General features: G+C 43.0%; 1 protein-coding gene and 1 long non-coding RNA gene across 3 annotated transcripts in view; one reads left to right on the top strand and one right to left on the bottom strand.

The window, feature by feature from the left end:
* Positions 1 to 20,119, bottom strand: part of tnfrsf21 (tumor necrosis factor receptor superfamily, member 21) — a 42,891-nt gene extending 22,772 nt beyond the window's left edge. The window contains exons 1-3 of one of the 2 annotated variants that reach the window (XM_036147086.1): positions 20,002 to 20,119; positions 9,127 to 9,823; positions 2,846 to 3,424 (exon numbers count right to left, since the gene is read on the bottom strand). In XM_036147086.1, coding sequence (XP_036002979.1) covers positions 2,846 to 3,424; positions 9,127 to 9,823; positions 20,002 to 20,031 — 1,306 coding nt within the window. In that variant the 5' untranslated portion in view covers positions 20,032 to 20,119. The remainder of the gene's footprint in view (positions 1 to 2,845; positions 3,425 to 9,126; positions 9,824 to 20,001) is intronic. The other variant, XM_036147087.1, reaches the window with a different exon arrangement.
* LOC118566063 lies at positions 19,948 to 20,710 on the top strand. Its single transcript, XR_004932754.1, has 2 exons — positions 19,948 to 20,036; positions 20,113 to 20,710. It is a non-coding gene; the product is annotated as an uncharacterized LOC118566063 (long non-coding RNA).
* The last annotated feature ends 3,593 nt before the right edge of the window (positions 20,711 to 24,303 follow it).

The following is a 24,303-nucleotide window of genomic DNA, read 5'->3' on the forward strand; positions in this document are numbered from 1 at the left end:
ACCTGCAGTTTTGTTCCGGTTCACTCTCTCCAGCTGCCTCTTCACCTGACTTCTAGAAACAGAAAAGTGGGAGGGGAGGGAGCAGCAGCATCTCCTCATTTTGTTGAAGACAAACTAGTGGAAGCAGAAGAGTCCATGACTGAGGTGGAGGATAAAACATCTGAGGTGTGACTGGAAAGCTGTCGGTCAAAGGAGGGTGGAGTGTCTGTCTGGCTGGGGCTAGGATGGGAGGATAGTGAGTCTGTTCCTGAACTCAACCTGGTGAAGAATGTGTTCAGCTCATTTGCCCTGTCCAGACATCCATCTATCAAATCCTCTTTCTCCTTGAAGCCTGTGATCTTCTTCATTCCCAATAAGGAAGGTATATTGGAGAAAATATTATAGTACAGTTTAGTTAAGAGAAAAATGTTTGAAAGTTTCAGAGTCTGGGAACTTCTTGAACCCGACCTTTATGAGACATTTTTGCGATTCCTTTTGTGTGACAGCATCACCCTGATCCCAGCAAAACAAACCCGGCCTCTGGACCCGGAAAGCCCTGTTCAGCATTGCTGTGGAGGAGTAGCATTATTCACCATTTCCTGGCTGCCTCTGAGCAAATGCCAAGTGGTGTATGTGTGTGATCCGTTTAACATTTCCCTTTCTTTTCCCCTTTATTGCCCGACAGCTTTAACTGCTCCAGTAAAGGTGGATTACACCCTTCAAGGGGAGCCAGCCACGCACCTTGGAAGGATTAAGAAGCCGTTTCTTTTTATGTTCCAGAGAATAAATAGCGGCGTAAACTAGCTGTTTGAGTTGCATGCCGCATACATATAGGTCCACATAAGTGCACACATATGGGCGCAGCATTACTCACCCCTCAGGAGAACACACATGAACGCAAGAAAGACAAAGGTTGACGTGAAAAACCTTTTCTGTACTTAACACTCAGCTTTGATCGTCACTCAGAAACATATTTCATCTTGGTCATGCTTTCAAACCTATTGACCCATACGGTGCCTGGTAAGGGCGTTTATTGTTCTGGATATTTTTCAGATTTTGTGACTTTTACGCAAAGAACCTGAATGTATTTTATTTTCATTTCAGGAAATAGACCAACCATGCCTTCTGCTTGATTGTGACGTTGAAGGAAAACCATAACAAACATATCTTTGCCATAAGATATGTAACCAAGAGGACTGTGGTAATGCTGGTTGATCCACTGCCATGTTTCTGTTGGTCCTGCTGTGGGCTGGCCAGCTCTTGCTTTCATCATAGCTGTATGTCCCGACTTAAACCACAATATTGCAATGTGATTGGCACCGACCGTCTTTGGTTTGGTCCCAAACGGTTGAGGGGAGAGCGGGACAAGATGGATTCTTGCATTTTTATGAATGTACAAATACGGCGAAAATTCAGCTTGCTGGCAAGATTACTTTGTGATGGCCTATCACATAAAATCCTAACTATAGGCATCACATTTGTGGTTGTGATATGACAAATAGAAAAAAACAAAGGGGAATGGATACTTTCACAAGGCACTGTGGAGGCAACTTTAAACGAACAAATACAGTCAGACACATCAAAGGCTTTATTTAACGAGCCAAAGTCCTCATATCCTTGTCTTTCTGCTTCCCAACATGGTTGGTTTGTTTCAATCTTCTTAACAGGCAGCTGTAAATAGTTGCAAAGCAACGAGAAAGGAAACCTAGTCTCATTGACTAACAACAAAAAGAGAGATACACACTCCTGTACTAAACCACACTCTCTTCATTTCCGTCACTCCATATATCTCTTTGTTGTCCCGTAAGGGACCCGGTTGACCCAATAATGTGCCTTGCCAACCAAACAACAACTCTGGTTCAGCTGAAACCAGATTATTCCAGTCCTCCGTGGGCTGTCACAGACAGAGCAGAGAGAGACAGAGAGAGAGAGAGAGAGAGAGAGAGAGAGAGAGAGAGAGAGAGAGAGAGAGAGAGAGAGAGAGAGAGAGAGACAGAGAGAGAGAGACACACACACACACACCAAGTTTCAACGAGGAAACCCGAGTGCCTCAGTCGAGAGGTGTCTCCTGAGTTTTGGGCATCTTTGTTTTAGGGGGAGGTTTGAGAGTGGTGGAGAAAGCGTGTTCGCCAGCTGTTAATAGAATGTGAGAGTTGAAAGAGGGCTGATAGGATTTTCTTTTTTTTTTGTTTTACAAATGTTAGAAGAGAAAGTGTGAATGAAAAGGAGGAGAGAATAGTGTGCAACGCAAAGAGAACAATAGAGAATGAGAGGAAATAATAGAGACCGAAAAGGAAATGAGCCAGTGTGGAAAGACATAAACAAAACGACTAATCAGACTCGTATGGAAGACATGAAAACAGAAGAGAAAGTCCATGCTGTGGTGAAATTTGAGAAGCGAGATCTGGAAAGGAACCTGAGCGTAGACGGTGAGAGAAGACAGCACCAGAAGGGTGGTGGTATAATGGGGTCACGTCCTCGTTTTTGTAACCACCATGTGCTCAGGGGGGGACAATTGATTGGGTTAGAAGCTAACAGCAGTTCATGCACATCAACAGATGGTTCCACATCAGCAGATCCACAGCAAAACGGATGCATGTCGTGACACCAGACTGGAACAGTGAGCGTGCAAGAAGAATTCAATATTTATTCGTGAAAGCTAAAAAATGTGTGTCAGATTAAGATATCATTGGCGAAATTCCAAAAATATCCCAACTGTGTGACGGTCAATACATGTTCAACATGTTCCTACCCAGCACAAACAGCTGATCCCTTATGTTGGACATCAATGTGGCTTAAATGTAACCTATCAGAGTTAAAGCAGCAGACTGAAAATTACAACTCAAAGAATAGGTAGTGAGCTTACCCTGGCCATTGGAGTAGTAGTACATCCACTTCTCCCTGGCCTGTGTTGCAGGCACGGCCGGCTTCTTATGAATTGCCTTCTCCACGATGCTACTTGGGTCTTGCATTGGGCCCTTCTTCAGCACCCGGGAGCTCCTCTTGACGCTGCACATCACAATCACGACCAGCACCAGCAGAAGCAGCAGGACTATCATCCAGGGCAGGTGCTCATTGATGTCAAAGTGATCGTGCCTTGTCGGTCTTGGGGATCCCCTGCGATTGGGCCTGTAGTAGCTGGAAGCTGGACCCCCATTTCCTGGGCTTGCCACATTGCTGATACTTGTTCCAACCCTGACTACTTCGGGGCCTTCTGGGCCCTCCATACTTGGCTTAGTTCCCCGAGGCTCAGACTCAGCAGTGGACTCATCCAGCTCCTGTTTGAGATCCACAGCTTGTTTCCGAGCCATGGACAGAGAAGTCCATGAGGCGTCCTGATTTGGTGTGATGGAGATGCCAGAATGGGTGAGCACTAGCTCCTCTCCTCTGTTTCCTCCACCTACAGTTCCCCTCAGTTGAATGGCTGCTGACTGGCTCAAGGAACCTGTGATGTCAGACATTGGATTTGTTGGAGAAAAAGATAAGGTAATGAGATGACGAAAAGGATTCGAGAGACCCAAAATAAGAGATAAGAGGCAACAGAGACACAAACACAGGTCATTAAAGTCACTCAATTGGAGGTTTGTTTACCCAGACCATGAAAGCAGAAGGCCCAACATGAGGGAATCAAAATGCATGCAACCAATCTGGTACACAAATCCCAGTAACCATTTCTATCCTCCGTATCTGCCTGCCTGTATACTCCATTTATTCAGAAGGAACCTATAACCTTTCCGGTATATGTTTGGACTTCCTTCTGCCTTCAGCACTGGTTTAATTCTCGGCAACATAATTTCAAAAATGGTGTCCGAAATGTTATCTTGTCCATATTATGACACAGTGGGCGCAGTGGTTAGCAAGCGAGTCCCGGGATATGGTCTACGGAATTTCGTTGTATGTACCTTGTATGTATAATGACAAATAAAGCACCGTATCCTTATATTATTGTGATAGCATCACGCACATTCTCTCCTATTTCACCACATCCCAAAAGGTGCTCAACTGGATTGACAGCTGATGTATGTGGAGGACATTGGTGTACAGATGATGCAGTGTCACGTTCCAGGAGGCGATCTCAGCTTTGTAACATGGTAGGCATCAGAAGATCAGTACGTTGAAAGTTACAACTCAGTGGTCTAACCATGTCTATCCTAAAGTGAAAGACATCGTTAGCAACAATGCCCAGGTAGGGTGTTGTGTTTAAGTGATGCTCAATGGGACAAAGGGACACTTAGTACCAACTGGGAAAGTAGAACTTCTTTTCCCCTTTGTTATCTGTTATTGTCAAGGTTTTTTTTTTTTTAGCCTGAGTAGATTTTAGGCTGTTTTAGCTGGTGAGAGTGGGTTAGGGTTAGTCCCTCCTTCCTGCTGTAGTCCTTCTACTCCAAGGGTCTACAACGTTGCGTGCTCAGACATGGTATGCACCATACCTTGGTTTCGTTAAGTAGCTATTTAAACTCGTGCTGTCATTTCAAACCTGTCTTGCCGATTTCCCTCCAGCCTCTAACATAAACAAGGTAGATGACTAAGCCACGTTCAGTCACCTAAAGCCTTAAAATCTCCCTTTTTCTGCAATTTGATAGATTGATTCACTGTTTGTGTTAACAAGCAGTCGAACAGGTGTACCTAACAAAAGTGTGTGTGCATGTGTGTGTGAGCGCACGTGCGTGTGTGTGTGTGTGTGTGTGTGTGTGTGTGTGTGTGTGTGTGTGTGTGTGTGTGTGTGTGTGTGTGTGTGTGTGTGTGTGTGTGTGTGTGTGTGTGTATGTGTCATCAGCTGTGTGCCGTTCGATTCTTAATCTCTGTCTGCTCCCACTGTTTTGCACTAGCCTAACTGTGCTCTTGCTAGTAATCTCCCAGCAGATGCAGTCTCCAAATGCTCACACCACAGTCAGGGCATACCAAATAAGGATTTTATTTGATTTAAGGAACAGATTAAAGAGTTGTCCCGTCCAACGCTTCGCAGCCACGACAATCTCTGCATCTGCTGGATGCGTCAGCTGGATGACGGGCAGCTAGCACCGTTTGTTGCATCCCACGTAAACAACATCTGCATAGTTTGTGTTCTCCAGGCACGGAAAAAAACAACTGCTCTGTCAATGTTAGTGCGTCACTCCCAGCCATTGATTATCAATGCAATCTCTGGCACCTCCCTGCAGCTTTCTGCCCTTGTGCACTTCTGACGCCACTGGGATCCGTGTTGTATAATCTCCACATTGTCATTCAGATGTATAATAATCCCTTTTATCCTCTCATCGGAACAGTATCCAGGTGTAAATCTGATCCCCAAATTAAAACTGATAGTTCGACACCCAACAACAACCCCAACAGAGTGAGTGAGAGTAGAATTTTAAAAGAGAAACAGCAATTTGTTGAATCATCATGTTCCAGACAGACAATATCGGGCATTTCAACATGTTTTGCTTTCTACATAATACACATCTGAAAATATATTGATGTCGAAATTACTTTTTTAATGTCTTCCTCTTCTTTATGAAAACCGCAATCCTGTAAAAATCGATCAATCAAATCAATCAACTCAATCAAATGCCAAAAAGTCTAACTTGGAAGCAGCTCTTTTTCTTGTTCTTTAATCTGCCGTAGGGAATATTCTGCTAATAATGTTAGTTAGGTATTAGAGTTGATTTTCAGAATTATATAGATTCATAAATCTCAAGATCCATTTTTTTGCCGTTTACCAAAGCCATTACAGCTTACATTTGCTTTACACTTCTAATTTACCGCTCTCATATAATTTAAAATCTAAATTAATCCCAAAGGGGATGGTTCAGAGGGGGGTCAAAACAAAGGCAGAGTCCTAGTATTCTAGAACAACTCAAATCTGAAAAACATTATGGTAGTTAATGCAAAAGCTATTTTCTGAACCTTTAAACTGTCATCATGCAGGCATTGTTTGATATTTACATGGGAAGGAGGTTTGAGGCAACAATGACGTTCCAGTGTGGAAATGTACTAAGTGCTAAGCTTTAAAAGTCAAACTGTCAGAACCTAGCGTAAAGTGGTGATGTCAGCGCACCCCAAACAGACAAAAATGAAAATTATTTCAATGGTTTAATGGTACAATGTTTTGTGGACTTTTCCTCTGGCCATTCTGTACCATGAGGTGTGATTAGTACATGTCTCACACAGGAAGATCGGTGGCACACCGGTTCTACTTCCTGTGTAAATAATCAGTGCCTCCATCCGAATACTCTTATTGAGTAACAACTCTTTCGCCAAAGCGGAAGTGCATCATCATTTGCCGTGATAAGTGCTGTACGGATAGTGCAGTCAGTAAGGAAGGAGGTAGGACAACGAATGAATTTCCTATCATAATTCCTTTAGCATAAGAACCTCACGATGTCCCTTACCAGCGCTAAGGAGCTATAAGGAATCTCACAATCCTTTGCTTGACAAGACATATAAGCATAGCCCACCTTATATAAATTAACAACAATGTCAGAGAGAAGAGAGGGCACAGTTTGTAGGTCAATTTCAGAAGGCTGTAGGCCCAGATATGACTCGCATCATCCATGTGTAATGAATGACGTTGGAGTAAAAGGCTGTCCGAAATCCGCACAGCAGTCTGAAGCTCCTTTCCAACCCACCATAGTATCCTTACTGCTAAACCCATGAAAGGTCAAGGAAGAGGAGCTAGGAGCTATAATCAGATGTATTCGGATGGAGCCAGCGGCTTTAGTGTAAAAACAACGAAGCAATGAAAACGTGATGATGAATTAAAGATTTAGAGAACTGAGTTTTCCAAAACTGCTAAGTCAGCTATGGGTACTGGCCCCTTCTTGGACATGCTTCAACTTTCAGCTGGGAGATTGTGGAAAAATTAGTTAAACACAGTCCAATTAGATATATATTTTATGCTAATTGGATAACTTTGTAAAGCAATTCTACAATTTTTAGGTTGATACAACATTACCATATTCAAATGTTTACAAGCTAAGTGTTTCAGGAAACTAAATAAGGGGCAGAATGTCAGTCTCGTCTTAGAGTAATGAAATATGTCAAAACCACATTCTTTATTACTATTAATTGCATCTTAATACATCATCAATCATCGGGACATCTCTGCTGAAGGGCTTTTTGATTGCTAGGAGATGTGTGACGTAACCTCAGATTTTCTGTGCATAATGAATTATAAAAAAAGGAAGTACAAACAGACTTCCTCTCCACAAACTTTACAACTCAATCTGGACTTCTTCCCCTTTAAGAATATTAACCACCTCCTTCTCTGTTCACAGCAAATAGCAGGTGCGACATAACAGCCCCGAGTATGTAACACCCCCGACCACTCAGCCACCCCCCCCATCCCCCACCACCACCATCCTCCTAACAGCTCAGACGGTGTCAAATTAACTGGCTCTAAGGTCATCGATCCCCTGCCAACACAAACAGCAGTGACAGTATTATGGCTGTGGGGGCTCGGTGGGCAGGAGAGGTATATGCTATCTATGGATGGTTGATTCTGAGAAATGACTGCTTGGCTGGCCGAGACAAGCGTGACGTAAGAACGGTTAGAGAGGTTACGAGGCGGAGGAGGCAGGCAAATAGGAAACTATTGGAAAAGTAGGGGGTTTACTGAGAGTTTTTCCACCTGAAGAGGACGAACAGAAAGACGAAAAAAGACAGAAATAACCTCGTGTGTCCCTGAAACATATAGAAAGCCAAACTGACACAAAGTAGATGCCTTGCTTCCGTGGCCACGGATATCACTCCAATGAGACTTCCAGTCGGGATAGGACGAGAGCCATTTTTGAAACAAAGATGTAGCACTTGGAAAAATAAATAATCTGTAGCCATGCAAAAGTTTTCATAACCCTGGAACTTTCCCACATTTCACCATGTGTTTTATTAGGGTTTTATGTGATGGACCAACGATAAGTCCTGGCTTGGTCTTCAACATTTTTACAAATAAAAATGTGAAAAATGTGGCATGTATTTTAAATAACCAATACTCCACCCCCCACCAAGTCAGTATTTAGTAGAACCACTTTTAATTCCATAAACAGCTGTAACCCCTTACATGGAGGTCGCTACCAGCTTTCTACATTGGACACTGGAATATTGCCCAGTGTTCTTTACAAACTAGCTCCAGCTCAGTCGGACATCATGGGGAGCGTCTATTTCCAAGTCTCACCACAGATTTTCAACTGGATAAATGTTTAGACTTTAACTGGGCTATTTTAATAATACTGTATCTCTGACGGTATGTTTGGGGGGTGGGGGGGGGGCGTTCTACTAAAGTGCTCAACCCCAGTTTTACATCTTTTGCATTGGAGCCTCAGCTGCCTCTCAGATGAATTTTCTCCTTGCCTGCCCAGTACGTTTGAATGGAGGCTACATCTTAGTAGGTTTGTAGTTGTACCATACTCATTTCATCTTCATCTGCAGGACTGATCTGAACTTTCTGAACCGAACTGTTCTCACTGTAATAGAAGAGATCATTTTTAAAACCATTCATAGCCTTGCTTTATCTGTCTACACAACTTTCTTCCTGAGCTGTATGCCGTGTTCGTTTAGTCTCCTACATGAGCAATAGTCCTCCGCATCTCCTTCAGAGCTACTATGTTCTTTGCTGCTTCTCTAACTAATTCTCCCCTTGCCTGGCCTGTCAGCTAATCACAAGACCTCGCTGGCCTTCAAAAAGCAGCTGGATTTGGACAGGAGGGCAGGTGGAATCATTGTTGAATTCAAAAGGCAATTGTTTAGTAGTATTCTCCTTGGGAATTCAAGGGCATCTGGATAAAAATTCACGCCATGCGTTTTGGATTCGTATTGTGACGATATTTGGAAAACATGCATGATTTTCCTACTTTGCGCTAGTCTGTCACATTAAATCACAGTAAAACAGTTTATACGTTAAGGTTTCAATGTGACAAAACGAGAAATCATTCAACGGGCATGCATATTTCTGCCAGAGTAGCAGTCCAACCCTCAAAGGGAACAAGAACCCTGAGACGGGGTGAGTTCTGAGGCCAACGGTTCAAAGACCTAAATCCCACAAGCTCAAATGCTGTCTCCAAATCTTGATGTAATTTTTCACTGTTAATGAGACTAAGAAATAGCAAATACCAAAGTGTTCATTCTGGAAAAGTGGTAAGTCTTCCAAAATTACAAGTTCCTCATTCTCACCTTTGTGTGCGGGCACATTCAACGATGGGGTGACTGAGGACGTCATAGATTGCTGTAAAAACACAGCCTGTGCTGGCCCCAGGGGAGTGGTTGGAGTAACAGAGGAGGACGTGGTAGAAGGGGGTCCACAGACATTATCTGTCTGCCTTGTTCCTGGTGTCAGCAGCAGCATTCCCAGAGCTTGGCAGTCTGTGTGATTTCTGCAACTCGCGGCACTGGACGCCTCACGAGAAAATGTCCCCTTGGTGCAAGGTTTACAGAGAACGTCCTCCGTTTGTGTGCCCCGCTTTTTCACCCTGGTCCCTGGAGGGCATAAGGAGTAGGGCTTGCACTCTACACCACTGTCCCTTGATAGGAATCTGTTGGGCGGACAAGTGCACACCCGGTCTTGGGTGGCCGTGCACGGCACCTTCTCGACGAGGCCCGCGGGGCAAGGCGACCGACACCGATGGCATTGCTGGACGCCGTTCTCGCCTCGTGTGAAGGTGCCTTCGGGGCAGGGGCTGCACTCCCTCACGGTCGTCGGGGAGCAGTGGACGGAAACATAAGTGCCTGCCGGGCACTTATCACAGACCATCTGGGTGCCCGAATCCCGGTCTGTGTGCTGATAGTGGCGCGGGGAGAGGAGAGGCTGGTCATCTGTGGCGGATGTGGTCAAAACTCGGGCTGAGATGTCAGCCACCAGCATACATAGAAGCTGAGAGGAGAAGAGGAGACATCAGGTCAGTTGTTTAAAGATAGTACTTTAGATAGTACTCGGTGTGGTCTGCATTCTCCGTTAAGATGTGTTTGTTATCAGCCAACATATCTGGTCATCTGGAAAAGTCTGGTCTTTATTTATTTTAAATGGCTGCACATGTAGACAACAGAGAGTTAATGTTATACCTTAAGTCCTCTAATATTATAGAATTCCTTATAATGACATTAGTTCACTCATCCTAGATTATGCAACGAAGGGTTTGAGGGCTTTTTGTTGCAGCGGTTAAAGATTTATCCCCCAGTGTAGGCGGGTGTTGCTGTTGGCCATTCCTCCGCAGAATGATCTCTCACCTCTGCTGGGAAGCTGTCTACTCCTAGGATTTAGGGGAATGACACACAACCTCTAGGTTCAAAGACACAGACGTAAACTGAGTCATGCTTTTGTAATACTAACTGGAAAGCATTGGAGTGCTGAAGGCACAGGTCTTTCACTTTAGAGAAATCAAGGGAAGTATGTTACTGCTTTTGTAGTAACTAAAAGGTAGTTTAAGCTCTCCTACATGGTAGAGCCATGTGGCTTAGTGAGTAGTTCATGTTCTAAACGAAGTTGATCACAGCATCTGGACTGCATGGTGGGGTAGGGGTTTGAATTGTCGCGTCATAGCAGGGAGAGCTCTGGTTTTAAACCCTAGCTGGGATCAAAATCATGCATACATGTGATGTTGTATGTATGTAGAGTCAGTTTCCACAACCCAGGGGTGCTTGACATTCATAAAATGATGTTTTGATATTCTCTTTCAAGATTTTCTGCAAGTATTTCAAGTCCTGAGGAAGAAATGCAACCCCAGACTGCACTACCACAGTGTCTGACTGTGAGTGGGATGTTTTTCTGAAATCTTTTTAAGTCTGGGACAGTGCAGTTTTTCAATTGGTAGCACTGTTGCCTTTGGTGCAACAAGATCCTGGGTTAAAATACCGGCCAGGGTTGTTTCCATATGAATTTTGCATGTTCAGAAATACATGTTAGGTCAACATGTTTCTGTAAATTACTCTTAGGTATGAGTCTGTGCCTGTGATTATTTGTCCTGTGTGTCTCTGTGTTGCCCCGTGATGGACCAGTGTCCTGTCCAAGGTGTACCACCATACGACCCTCCATTCTTTAGCATTTACTGACCATGGATGGATGGATGGATGGATGGATGGATGGATGGATGGATGGATGGATGGATGGATGTTATAGTCTTACACCAGGGACCCATGACTTCAGTCCACGGAACAACGAGAGGTTTTTCTGGCAAAGGTGCAATAGGACTTTTTGTTGAGTCCCTTAGTGATGTTTGTCGTGGATCTCTCCCATGATGCCATTTTTCCCCTGTCTCTTTCTTATCATTGAATCAAGAACACAGACCTTAGCTGAGCCAAGCGAGTCCTGCAGTCCTTTAGATGATTTATTGTAACTTCCTGGACGAGCCACTGATGCAGTGGCTCGTCCAGGAATGATTGTAGTAAACCTTTTTAGGCCTGCTATTGCTGAAAGGTTCACAACTGTGTTCTCCATATGTGGATATTGGCACTCCCAAATTGTTGTTTTCAGACATATATAAGTGCCTTTCTTCTTTGTTTGTTCTGGGATTTCTTAGGCTTGGCTGAGCACCTACAGCCGTTTCTTTTCCAGCAGGCTCCACCTGTCAGGGAGAAGAGAGGGACTGTGATACCGCGCGTCCTTGTGACCGCCTGATTGTAGCAGCTTAGTGTATCAAGCTTGGTGTTGCATATAAAACAGTTCGATATGACGACAACTCGTACGCGGTCATAAAAATTTAGCTCTGCACATTTCTGTATGCACGAAGTCCGTGCACAGTACGCCTCGAGTATGCGTGGACCTCCACGTAGTGAACTATGCCCAAGTATGTGCGGGCCTTTACATGAATGCATTTCTAGGTCAGTAATTATATATAAATTGCACCGGATTATAAGGCGCACCATACATTTTTGAGAAAAATTAAGGATTTTAAGTGCGCTTTACAGTCTGAAAAATAAAGTATGTTGAAGGCAGTGACACTTAGCTTCTCTAACCCTTCTTATCCTCCTATACATGTTCTTGTTAGTTGGACATTGCTTTTGACTGCAAAGATGTTTATACTCAGATCAGAACCTGATGAATGTTCAACTAACAGAGCTGGGGGGTTTGAAGTTATGCATGATACAGATGTTATTAATTACTGAACAAAAGGCATCAGTTTAGAGACATAATATGGTAGCATATAGTAGCATGATGTTTAAAGGTGAATAAAGACAATTTGGGGTATAATTGGGAATATTACAAAAAGCAATTTCCAAAAATCAATGATTATAGTAAATAGTCACGGAAGCAGTAAACAGCCCTTTAGAGCTGACAGGGTTGTCCATTCATCCACCACTCCGCTGACCTTTCACCAGAACACCCAGTCAGTCCTTTGTGTTCATTCCTAGAAGCTCATCCATAAACATCAGAGCGGGCTGTCGACACGCAGCTCCCGACTCTGTTGCGTCAGTAATGTCAATGCATTCATTCACATCAACGTTCAAGGTGGCAAATGCTGGGATGAAGCATGTGTAGCAGAAAACTCAGCGTGTTCCAGGACAGAACAGAACGGCTCTCTCTGTTTGTTTGACATTCAGAATCTAGAGGTTGACTCTTATTGTTCTGTATAAGTCAGTGGACTTATTAAGCAAGAACCTTTGGTTAAGGAACAATGTTTTATGTTGGTAAAGGTACTATTGTTATTCAGGGGAAGAAATGCTCATTGAGAAATAACAAAGAATATATGCTAAAAAAAAAAACATAGACTGAAAATATAACTAGTCAAATATAAGATTAATTGTTGTCCTTGGAAAACAAAACCAGTTGGTTGTCTTTAATAATAAGTTGAGAAACAAGGTTCATGCAAGAAGTGTACTCACCTGTGTTAAAATACCAGATTTTGTCTTAAAAAAATGGGACCTGAGTCTGAGATCACCTCATCGGTAAGATTTCTGTCAGATGCAGCTGCTAAGTCATTCTGACTCTTCATTTTACCTCCTATGAGGTTCTTCCTTCATTTATTTGTACTAACTGTGATGCTGAAAAATACTATTTCTGCACCAGGCAGTTTTGGTTTGACCCTTTTGGCAGTATGACTTAACGTTTCAAGTACACCCCTGATATTCCTGCAAATCTTTGAGCGCTGCTTTGAGACTCCTGGCAGCCATTCTGATCTATTTCAAACTTTTCCTCACACTTGGAGAAGCATTCAGTTAATTTAATGTCTTCATTGTCCTATATTTTGTCTAATTAAAGATGACTGACTTCATTGTGCCATTTTATCATTGCTGTTATGCTAAATCTCCATTTCTTCTGATTTTTGTTTTCATGCAGGAATCAACTATTGATGAATTACCAAAGAACGTGAATTTTATGATAAGAAAAAATGCAATTTTAATTTCCTGAAAGTAAAAGTTTGAGATCTACAAGGTGTGGATTTTTTTTATTCTACCCCTGACCAATACCTTTTTATGACAATGATCCTCTAAACTGTCCAAAAGACCAAAATCCAAAATATATCAAGAATTCTGAAAGTGGCGATTCAATCAAAGGGTGCTTCAGCAACGTCTTGCTTTGAAGGTGTTATGATATGTGCAACCAAATTATTGCAGCATGTCAAGGTGGGTTAAGACTGGGGACATAGCAATGAACTCACCCCAACCTAAAACATCACGCTTGACATGCATGGGTCATGCTATAAAAAGAGCTTAGTACACATTGTATGTAGATCCATTTAATTGGCGCTAAGAATTTGGTTTTCAGGGCTGTTTTTGCACTTTTATTTGAGAAGAAATAGCCAGCTGTTCTTATGGGACTAGTAGTCAAATCTAAAGGGTGCTCACTGGTCCAGGTCAAAGATGCAACAACTGAGTATGAACCTATTGAAGTAAGTGTCCTGCACAAGCAGGGATGTAAAACCAGGGACATTGGCTAGCAGATTAAGCAACAGAGTGTCTTCAGCTTAATGCATTGGGGGTGGGTGTTGCAGATCTTCAGGTCCTTCCTTTTGGACCTCCTATGCAGACCAGTTCCAGATGCCCTAGCACTTATCCAACATAAGGAAGCCAACAATGTGACAGGTGCTATCCAGCGTGTTAAGGGAACAGCGCTTGACCTGATGGCAGCTAAATATCTGCTTCTAATTGGCTGATTGTTCATATCTGTATCTCCCTCCCTCTGCAGTCAGATACCTCTGAGTACCCCACGCCTTCCTTTAGACTGAAAATCAGCACTATAACATTGCATGTTTGCCATTTAGAAAATTAAAAAAATGCAAAGTCATCAAAGACACAATGGTGGAAGAGGAAACCAAGTGCAGAATTGGCACTTTCTCAGTACACACACACACACCGCATAGAGATGCTGTGTGGAGCCGCTGTGCAGCTACGCCTGCTAATCAGCACTACATTAATCCATTTCGGACGTTCTGCTGCCACGCCTGGGGTTTTCAAGCCAACTCCTCCTCAGTCCACCTACATCACTAAATATGTGATTTGTGTGGTGCAGAGAACAGCCAACCAATCAGACACCTTGACTCAAGGTGGGTTAAAACTGGGCACACAGCAATGAGCTGACCCCGACCTCAAATATCACGCCTGAATAGCGAACTGACATGCATGGGTCATACCATGTCTTGAATTCTTACTCCAAACTGCAGTTAAAACACAGATTTGAAGAAACTGTTGAAGAATATTGCCGTTTATCACCAGAGCCTGAATTCTAACCCAAAACTCAAAGACCAAAATGGAACGCTAAAAAGTCGTTTCATGCTTAGCTTGACTCTGATTGGGTTGCCACATTGAGATAGAGTGCCATGCAAAAGTCATCATGACCCCTGAAATTCTGTAAGCTTTGTCATATCAAAACAGCACGTTTTGATGTACTTTATTCAAATGTGTATGTTCAGGCCCGTATTAAGACAATGTGGTGCCCCTGGGCACTATACCTCAAAGCCCCCCCTTACCCGTGCTTTCCTCCGGTCAAAAACATCAGACATAATCAAGGGGATTTCTGTAATGTAATTTACCATTTACTAACTTACACAACTACATGTAGGCATATGAGCAGTGAGCAATATTCAAATATCTCATTTTAAAATGTTGAAATCAAAAAAAATCTTGATTTATTTATCATTTATTATTATTGTGACATCAGTGTTCACAAAATGAATAATGCATGGTCTTTCAACAATTTCAAGTAAATAATATAACAATTTATGAAAAATATATTTTCAAAGCATGTGTCATGTGCTGCCCCACCCCCATGGTTGGTGCCCCTGGGCACTGGCCCTTATGGATAATCCGGCCCTGGTATGTTATAGACCCACATGGGTCTGTAGTCATCTAAAGTGGAACAAAATAACAAATGGTTCTCAAGATACTTTGTGAATATTGTGGTGAGCGTTGATATTCAGTCCCCCTCAGGCAATATTTTGTCAGACCACCTTCCACGGCAATCACAGCCGCTACTCTTCTTGAGTTTCTCTCAGCCACCTTTATACATCTAGAGCCTGAGGTTGTTGCCGATTCTTCAGATTCTCAAGCAGATTTATGACTGGGCCATTCCAACATTTTAATAAAAAGTTTGATCAAAAAGGTCTGCAGGTGGTCCATCCTCCATGTTCACACAGCGGATTAAACAGAACTCTGGAAGACGTTCAAAGCCTGCGATGCTGTTTCATATCCTAACCCTGCTTTAATCTTCTCCGCAACCTTATCTCTGACCCTCCTGCTTTGTTCCTCAGTCTCCATGTTGCTGTTTGTTCGCTAATGTTCTCTAACAAAGCTCTGCGGCCAGACACGGGACAGCTACACCCACGCTGAAATTAAAGGACACACAAGTGGGCTCTATTCACTGACTACTACTTGTCAACTGAATTTTTATGTAGGGTTATCAGAGTTAACATTGGTGAATACAAATGCACACACCCATATTATATTTGAAAAGCACCGGAGGTTTCTCCCCCACTTTACAGCTATGCCGTGCTTTGCTTGAGGGCTCTAGTTGTAACGTGACAAACTGTTGTAGGAATGCTTTCGAAAGAGACCGTAAGCCTCCATAGGTTTCCTGTCTGATGTTGGACTTCCTCACGACACAAAAGCGATCACAAACAACGCACAGAGCCAGTCAATACAGGAGTGCTCAACCCTCGACGGCAGTGTCTGTGGGATTAAACCAGTGGCGCTCTATCTAATTGCACGCATGTGAGCTGTGGACAGCGGGTCTCTTTGAGGTGACGCGTGGTTTGGTCCGCTCACTTCCCTGTTTGCCTCTGACAGCATAAACATGTCCGGCATGTTGTGAGCTGGTACAACATCGCACATACTTCATCACGCAATGTCGGTTCGGTCCCCTCTGTCAGAATACTGCCGCAGAAATGCTGAGTCGTGTCTCGCATTTGATTAGATCAGGGACTGAGCTTCTCAGCAGGAGCGCGGAGCCTGAGACTCAGTAGAACTACAAAGTTAATCCAACCAGCTGAAACAAGAGATGAACAACAGACATGAGTTTCTTAACATTTCCAAACATTATCGTGAAATAAACAGTTTGCATGCACAAGGGCAGGTGTCCACAACCAGCCTGCCGCTGACAACATGTTTGTGATCTGGTTTCAGTCCTCCGACTTCTCAGATAAAGATTTAAGTCAGCATGAATGCTTGTACCCCCACCTCTGCTGAACTCCATTGGAGGGATACAGCAGGGATCCATTCTTGGCCACCTTATCTTTTCCATACCGCCGCATGGTGCTAATTTCTGGAAACATAACATTTCCACCTATTTTTCTGCAGAACGCTGCCAGGTTGAACTTCTGCTTAAGCGCAGCCGTGCTTGTTTGTCTAGCTGTACTTTAGAGATGAATGACACTTGTACAACAAAGAAAAAAATGATCAAAACTTAGGGTGTGGACAGTTCCACACTTTTCCAGACTCAGATTCCCAAAGTTCTCTGTCGTTAGGAGCCTTTTGTTCAAGAATAATTGGGAAAAACGTCACTATAAACGTACGACAGATATTTCCAAAGGCCCCATGCTTTAATAAGAAAACCTAAATTAATGGATGGATGGATCTTAATTTCATGTTCCCACATTTATCCATACCTGGGAAATACCAGAGTATAGTATCTGGAGCTGCTGTAGAAGCTCAGCACACACTACAACAACACAAGTGACTAATGATCCAACTTTAAGAAACAGAACAAGGCCAATCAAGACTCCAAAATGCAGTATATCACAAGTCATGGCAAACACAACACACTGCTGTCATGGTGCATGTGTGTGTTTGTGTGTGTGTGTGTGTTTATACAGCCAGTGTCACATAATGATGCATGTGCATGGATGGGTGGGACGGTTCTAGCTGAAAACATTAGGATGTAATTATCTTCAATTACAATAGGGCTCAAAACATCCAAACAGCAACATAAAACTATCTCCCCTTGTATACACACACACACACACACACGTGCGTTTGCAAAAACACCTGTTGCTGTGTGTGCCTGTGACATCCACCAGCACGGCTCAGACAAAGGGGCTCTGTTTGGACTCATTCACACTACATTTATCAGTGACAATAACTGGTGACGACTGTCTGAATGGACGTTTCCACTTCTCTGCTAACGACTGAAGCAAGAGCAGACAGGCTGAAGTCGGAGGCAACCGGACCTTCGCTCAGTTCTCTCTGAAAACGCATCGACACCTATCCAGGAGGCTTTGTCCACTGAGGATTTGCACAGGCTGACTGAAGCGAGGGACGCGGCCAAGGGAGCTGTGCTCATCCTTAGTGATGAAAAAAATATTACCATGGAACTAAGGTCTGTCTCTCTGGGACGTTTTATACACGGTGGATATATTGCAATTAGAGCCACTTCCTGATTAAGAGGGATTTTAAGCAAAAACTAACCAAAAATATTACAGACTAACAAAAAGCCTAAATTAGAAAAAGCAATTACCAGTAAAAGTTCCTTATAAAAGCTTTTTCTAGCTTTGTCACATTCAGGGAGGGAAATTGATACATGATTGTAAAACATTTTCACAAATAGGAAAAGTGTGGCATGCATTTGCATTCATGCCCCTTTACTTTGCAACCCCTTAATAAAAGCCAACCCAATGGTCTGCCTTCAGAATCGACCTACTTGGTAACTAAGTGCGTCCTTTAACCTCGGTATAAATCCAGATGTTCAATGAAGGTCTAACAGGTTTGTTGGTGAACGTTAGAGATCAAACAGCGTCATGAAGACCAGGGAGCACAGCAGGCGGCTCAGGGAGAAGGTTGTGGAGATGTTTCAACCAGAGCATTTCACAAAGTTCAATCCATCTTCTAAAACTGCAAAGCGTGTGGGACGATAACAAACTGACGGGACAGGCAAAAAAGGCCCATGTTAACTCTGGAGGAACTGCAGAGATCCCAGAATTTATCGTTTTTTCTTTAGAGAAACAAAAAACAAGCAGTAAATCTGCTGCTTTGTTGTAAATTTGGCCACATTAAAGATGTTTATGGGGCTAAAGATAACAGCAGAGAAGATATGGAAAGAAAAAGCCAAAGCCGTGATCCAAATTCTATATGATGGCTTTTTCACTTATTGATTTTCACATGGTGTCATCTACCAGTACTTCAACTTAGAACCAGTTTTTGTCAAGAGTGAACCTAGGAGGTAAAAACTTTATTTTTATTTTTAACAAAAAGGTTGAAAAAAATCAAGCTGACATCGCATAGACCTTTGCATAAAGGTTGTTTTTTCTTTCTTTTATTGTCCAGTGCTTCAGTTAAGACCGTTCATGAGCCTGAACTGGAGTTAATACATCTGTATAGTTCCTTCAAAAAGTGTTCTGCTGCCTTTAACTCCTGCATATTTTGTAATGTTTGAACCACAAGAACCACAACACAGATTATTGGGGTTTCATGAGATGGAGCAACACAAAGCAGTGTAAATGCCTTACAGCATGATGGTGTCTGCACTGTTTCACCACAGATTTGATGTGCTCATGCTGATGTGTAGCGTCAGTTCTGAAAACCATGCAGCAATTTGCTGCATCCACTCCAGCTATTGAGCACTACTTTGTGTTGGTCTATCACATAAAATCCTAACAACAGACGCAGAGGTTTGTGGGTGTAGCATGGCTGATATGAAAAAGTTTGAGAGTAATTATTTTGTTAGACCACTGCACATTTTCTGCATATAAATCCCCCTCTCTCTCTCTCTCTCTCTCTCTCTCTCTCAACATAAATATATAAATATATATATATATATATATATATATATATATATATATATAATATATATATATATATATATATATATATAGATAGATAGATAGATAGATAGATAGATAGATAGATAGATAGATAGATAGATAGATAGATAGATAGATAGATAGACAGATAGATATGCATATTCAGCTCATTTACGAGGTAAGATGGGAAGCACAATTATGGCACGAATATGGCAAACTAGCATTATAAATACCTAAATGTATGCGTTATATCCGAATAACAAGTTGTATATAACTTAAATTGAGTTAATACCAAAACAAAGATAAAGTTTTCATTGTTTTTTTTTTTTGTTGTTGTTGTTGTTGTTGTTTTTAAGATATATAATTGTGAACATATTTCAGCAATATGAGGCAAATTTGCAAACATAAGTTGTTTGTCGGTGACACTATCATGTGTTTTTATTTAACTGAAATTATTAAAACCTTTCTTTTGTTTGGGGGGGGGGGTATTCTAAGGAATTAGACAATAATATGTGGACAGTAAGTCAACAAAGAGATTTCTGCAGCGTTTGGGGGAGAAACACCGGACAACAATGGGCCGCTGGATGCTGTTTCTTTGTCCATCCACTAACTGCAAACTTTTGTCTCCTTTGTTCTCTCCAACCGCCGCTAAATTCCCTGCTAAGAATCCATTTTACCGTCACTAAAAAATCAACGAGTCTCTTTACCCGTTTTTACCTCCAGGCAAATCATTTCAGATAATTCATTCAAGTTAATGAGGAAGCAAGACCAAAAACATGCACTGGCCCTTTAAATGGAGAACCTGCAGCAGCAGCGGCGGCGGCTCTAGAATAAACAACAGAAAGCGGTCCGGGGAGTTGGGTGGATGGATGTGCGATGCACTCACCGCGGCGGACACATGGATGACAGGCATCATCCTGGGTCAGAACACTCAGAGGAGGGTCGAGCAAACGTCCTTGTCCAAGTTGTCTGCTTGAGTAACACTTCTCATCTCTAGGTGTTTCTGATCATCATCACCGTGGTTCTCCTCAGCGCGCCGGAGGAGGAGGGCAGCTGATCGGGGCTCTGGGTCTGGGCTGCACTGTCTGGTGCTCTGTGTGGCCGTGGGGAGCGGGCTGAGGGCTCGGTTCGCTCATGAACGCTGCGCTTAAATCCCATAGCTGTGACGGACGCCGCCTCGCCCCTGTGCCGGTTCTGTCGGTGTGCAGTGCGGCTCGCCGCCCGCCGCAGACCTCCACAGACAAGCGCAGCGATGACGTCAAACCGGGCGGGCGGGGCTTGCCGACTCGTCGGGCCAATGGCGGCTCGGCGAGCGTCCGCGCACGTGGACCGAGCCGCAGTTGTGAATCGGGGAAGGGAGGAGATGATCCCGGGCTGAGATCTGTAATGTCATGTCCTCGGTGAGCAGAGACTGGGATGAAAGACTGAGTCCAAGCCCGAGGACTTAGGATAAATACCTGTTCTGGTCCCAGTAGGCCCAGCTCGATCCACTGTCCTGGTGGGAGGAGTGGGTTTTGGGTTCGAAACCCACTCGTCCTAATTCTGGAGGTATGTTATGCCTTTACATGTCTGAATGAAAACATTCCCTCCTATGATTGATGTGTGGGCTTTTTTTTTCTATTTTTAATTCAAGATGATTGAAAGTAAATAAAAAAATAATCCCTTTAAGCCTTGAATAATAATAATAATAAAGAAACATTTCTTCTCTACCAGATTGTGGTGACACTCCGGGACTTAAAGGGATAAACTAGCTGCAGAAGGTCTCATAGTGCCTTTATTTGAGTTCAAACAGATCAGGATAACCTGGAGTTGCCTGTGTTTCAAACAGGATTATCACTGGAAGCGCACTGACTCTTGGTTTAAATCAATGATCATAGGTCTGTGTAAATAACCACCCAAAGCAAAAAGTTAATCAAGCCACGTTTGGATTACCTTTAAGATATTTTGGTGTCCAGGCAGAAGCTACATCCTCCCCCGTTTTGATTTATTCCATATGAAGATGCTGTGAACGTTCTTTACTGCAGATATTAAACGTTTTAAACCTTTCAACAGAACCTCCCTACAAAGATCCCAAACAGTGAGTGGATAGGGGTGGAGGTAATGAAACATGTATTGTTCATCACACTTTGGGGAATTTCATCTTCTTTCCTAGTAGAAATGCCTGCAATGAGCATGCTAGAAGGCTCCAAATGACAGAAAGGCCTCCAAGCTAACCACTGACTGCATAAACAGCTTTTCACCCGGAACCAAAAAAAAAAAAAACAATCTGCTTCTCACACCTATGTTCAGAAAAGACAAATGTTAGACCATCAACAATAACCTAAACATTGAACAAAAAAAAACAGTCTGATCTTTGTGGAAAACGGATCTGTAACTTGTTGCATACCCAAAACATCTCAAACATTTTCTCCATTAAATGGGAGCTATAGCTACAATGTCCTCAATGTTTCATGTAGATTACTTTAAAGTTTTTTTTGGGCCTAGAAAAAACTGCTTGTCTGTTTTCAGTAACGAGAGCAACATTTGGGTCACTCTTCCTTCACAAACCACTGCTATAACGTGCCCAGTTTCAGGAATGGATGCTCCGAGTCTGTTTTTTTATCTAAAGTAGCTGGATGTTACTGCTCCTACTATTCAATTGAAATGAAAGCTAAAAATGTGGTTAAAACAAGACAAGAACTTAGCCCTGTATCCCTACATTTTCTATTTAAGGCGGATTTGAATTAGTCAGTAAAAATCTCTCTATAAAAATCATTTTAAAAAGCGGTCCATTTTGATCAGTCACATGTGTACCATTACATCCAGCACTGGAATCAGGGATCAGCACAAAATCATTCTAAGCGCCCCAAATGGTCCCCATGCTGGGCTTTGACACCCCTGACTTGGGGATATGCAATAACCAGAGGTAGGAAGTAGCGTGTGAGGTTTTTTTTTTTTAGATATCTCTACATTACCAAAGTATTTATTTTTCTGAAAACTTTTTACTTTCAAGGGGCGACAGAGGTGCAGGAGCTAGGAGTTCGTATTGTAACCCCTGCTCAGGCTGTCTCCTTCGTGTCCGTGGACAAGACAGTTATCTTCTGATGGTGGTCAGAGGGTGGCGCCCATTGCATGGCAGCCCCTTTTGTCAGTCTGGGCCCAGGGCCTCAGTGGCCACCATGTAGCTCACCGCTTTCAGCGTGTGAATGGCTGATTGTAGTGTAAGACGCTCTGGGGACCTTGGACTTGATGAAGTGCTATACAACTCCCTCCATTTAAACACAGTTATCTGAAACTGTCAGCTCCTTACATTTTCACAACTGGCTCATTATTTTTACACTAACCAATAACATGACACAAAAAACCTGAAAAAAAAAGCTGAGGTCTGGAGGAGAGCGTTGACCCAGAGTTGGGCTTGGTGAGGAACCAGCAACATTGGAGAGCGGACACGCAAGGTGAGGTGGCAGAAAGGAGCTGTGTCGAGCAACTGGCACTAAAGGAAACAACGACTTTGAAACGATCAGAAGATCCAGGGCGAGGGAGCAGGAAAGAGGAACCTGAGAGCACAAGAGAGCACGGGGGGGGGGGGGGGGGGGGGGGGGGGTAAGTACAGCAAACTCGGAAACTCTGATAGCAGATCTTTCTAGGAGTCAACGTTTGGTAGAAAATAGCGGCGTCCACCTTGTATATACACCGTGTGTCAATCTATACATGTGAGATTTTAAACCTGGTTCGTTTTCAATGTTTTTCTCAAACTGTACCGCAATAAAATGTGGTTATTTGACTCACTTATACATATTAAACAACAGCAGGTAATTTAGGGTTATATTCGTTTAGCAAAATGATGGAAATAGAGTTTGACATAAAGACTTCTGGAAACAGGATGCAATTATTTCCCCATAATTTATGGCAACATTTAAACTACAACAAAAAAATAAAGTCATCCCAGATGGTTTAAGTTTATGAGTTTGGAGTGGTTTGTTTCTAAGCATAAAATGAAAGCACCATTGGAAAGGAATGTTACTGTCATGTTCTGGGACTAAATAGAGTCGCCGACTGGTGATACGGGGAATTGACCCGGAGCCTTTAGGAGGTCACAGCCTCACTGAGAGCAGATTTACCGGCAGTAGGAGAAGCTTCCTTTGCCTTTCCTTAGTTGGCACACCCTGCTGAAAAAAGCTGTTTTAACAGGTACCTGGGTTATGTTTTTCCAGCTCTAGAAAGTAACTCTAGTTTCCTTTGCCTTGGTGCCTGACCAAAGCTTTGATGGCAGTTTTTACTGAGAGTTTCGCTGTAGATTGATGGAGCCTGTGGTGAGATAAGCATCCACACCAAAACTGTTAACGTGTTCTTCCCCAGAGTAACTTGTTGAGCTTCACAGCTTGCCTTCCTTATAATAGCCACTCAGCCCATCCTTACTCAGCACTCAGGCCACTGTGTGTACTTACCCCCAGTCAATGTTGGCTGGATAGGGTACATCCTCACACTACTGTTACCCAGTTCATTAGCGGTTGCTAGGCGTCGTCAATCTCATGATCATATTCAGAAAGACTTGGGTTTCCATGAAGTCGGAATATTCCCAAAATCAAAAATCACAGATTTGTTGTGAAAACGAAAGTGTTTTTGGTCAGTGCTTGATAACATAGAGCCATACATGAATAATTTAACGGGTCTGTTGGCCGCATGCTCTACATCCCCTGTTTACAAATAGCCTGCAAATCTCCATTTCATCTGGAAAAGGAGGTCATCTCTATCCTTTGATAGGATTTCTATGTGCAGCACCGATACAGCGAGCTTTTTCAATGCAGTGAGCCACTAAAGTCATTTAGATGGTGACAAAAAACGGAGATAACAGGAATATCTGTCGCTAGATCTATCGCGAGGCAGCTGTATTGTGTTAAAAGGATATCTTGTGGTGTTAAAAATCCCTTCATCTTATCATACAACAGATGGGTTATCAGAGTCTTGGAGGCTTGTGGTGGTGGTACAAGCTGTCTGAGTGGTTCTGATAGGCCCCTACAGAGGTCTATGGCCTCTTTCACAGAAGCTAGGCCACTTTGAGTTTGTGAGAGCTCTGCGTCCTGCATGTGTTTAGGTGTTTCCCTGCTTCAGCAAACCTGATTTCAATAAATGGGTCAGGAGCAGGCTCTTGCCTCCCTGGGTGGTAGGCTGGAGAGGTACTCAAACTAAGGGAGTCAGTATCGTTGGA

The sequence above is a fragment of the Fundulus heteroclitus genome, chromosome 15, assembly GCF_011125445.2.
Source record: "Fundulus heteroclitus isolate FHET01 chromosome 15, MU-UCD_Fhet_4.1, whole genome shotgun sequence".
NCBI lineage: Eukaryota > Metazoa > Chordata > Actinopteri > Cyprinodontiformes > Fundulidae > Fundulus > Fundulus heteroclitus.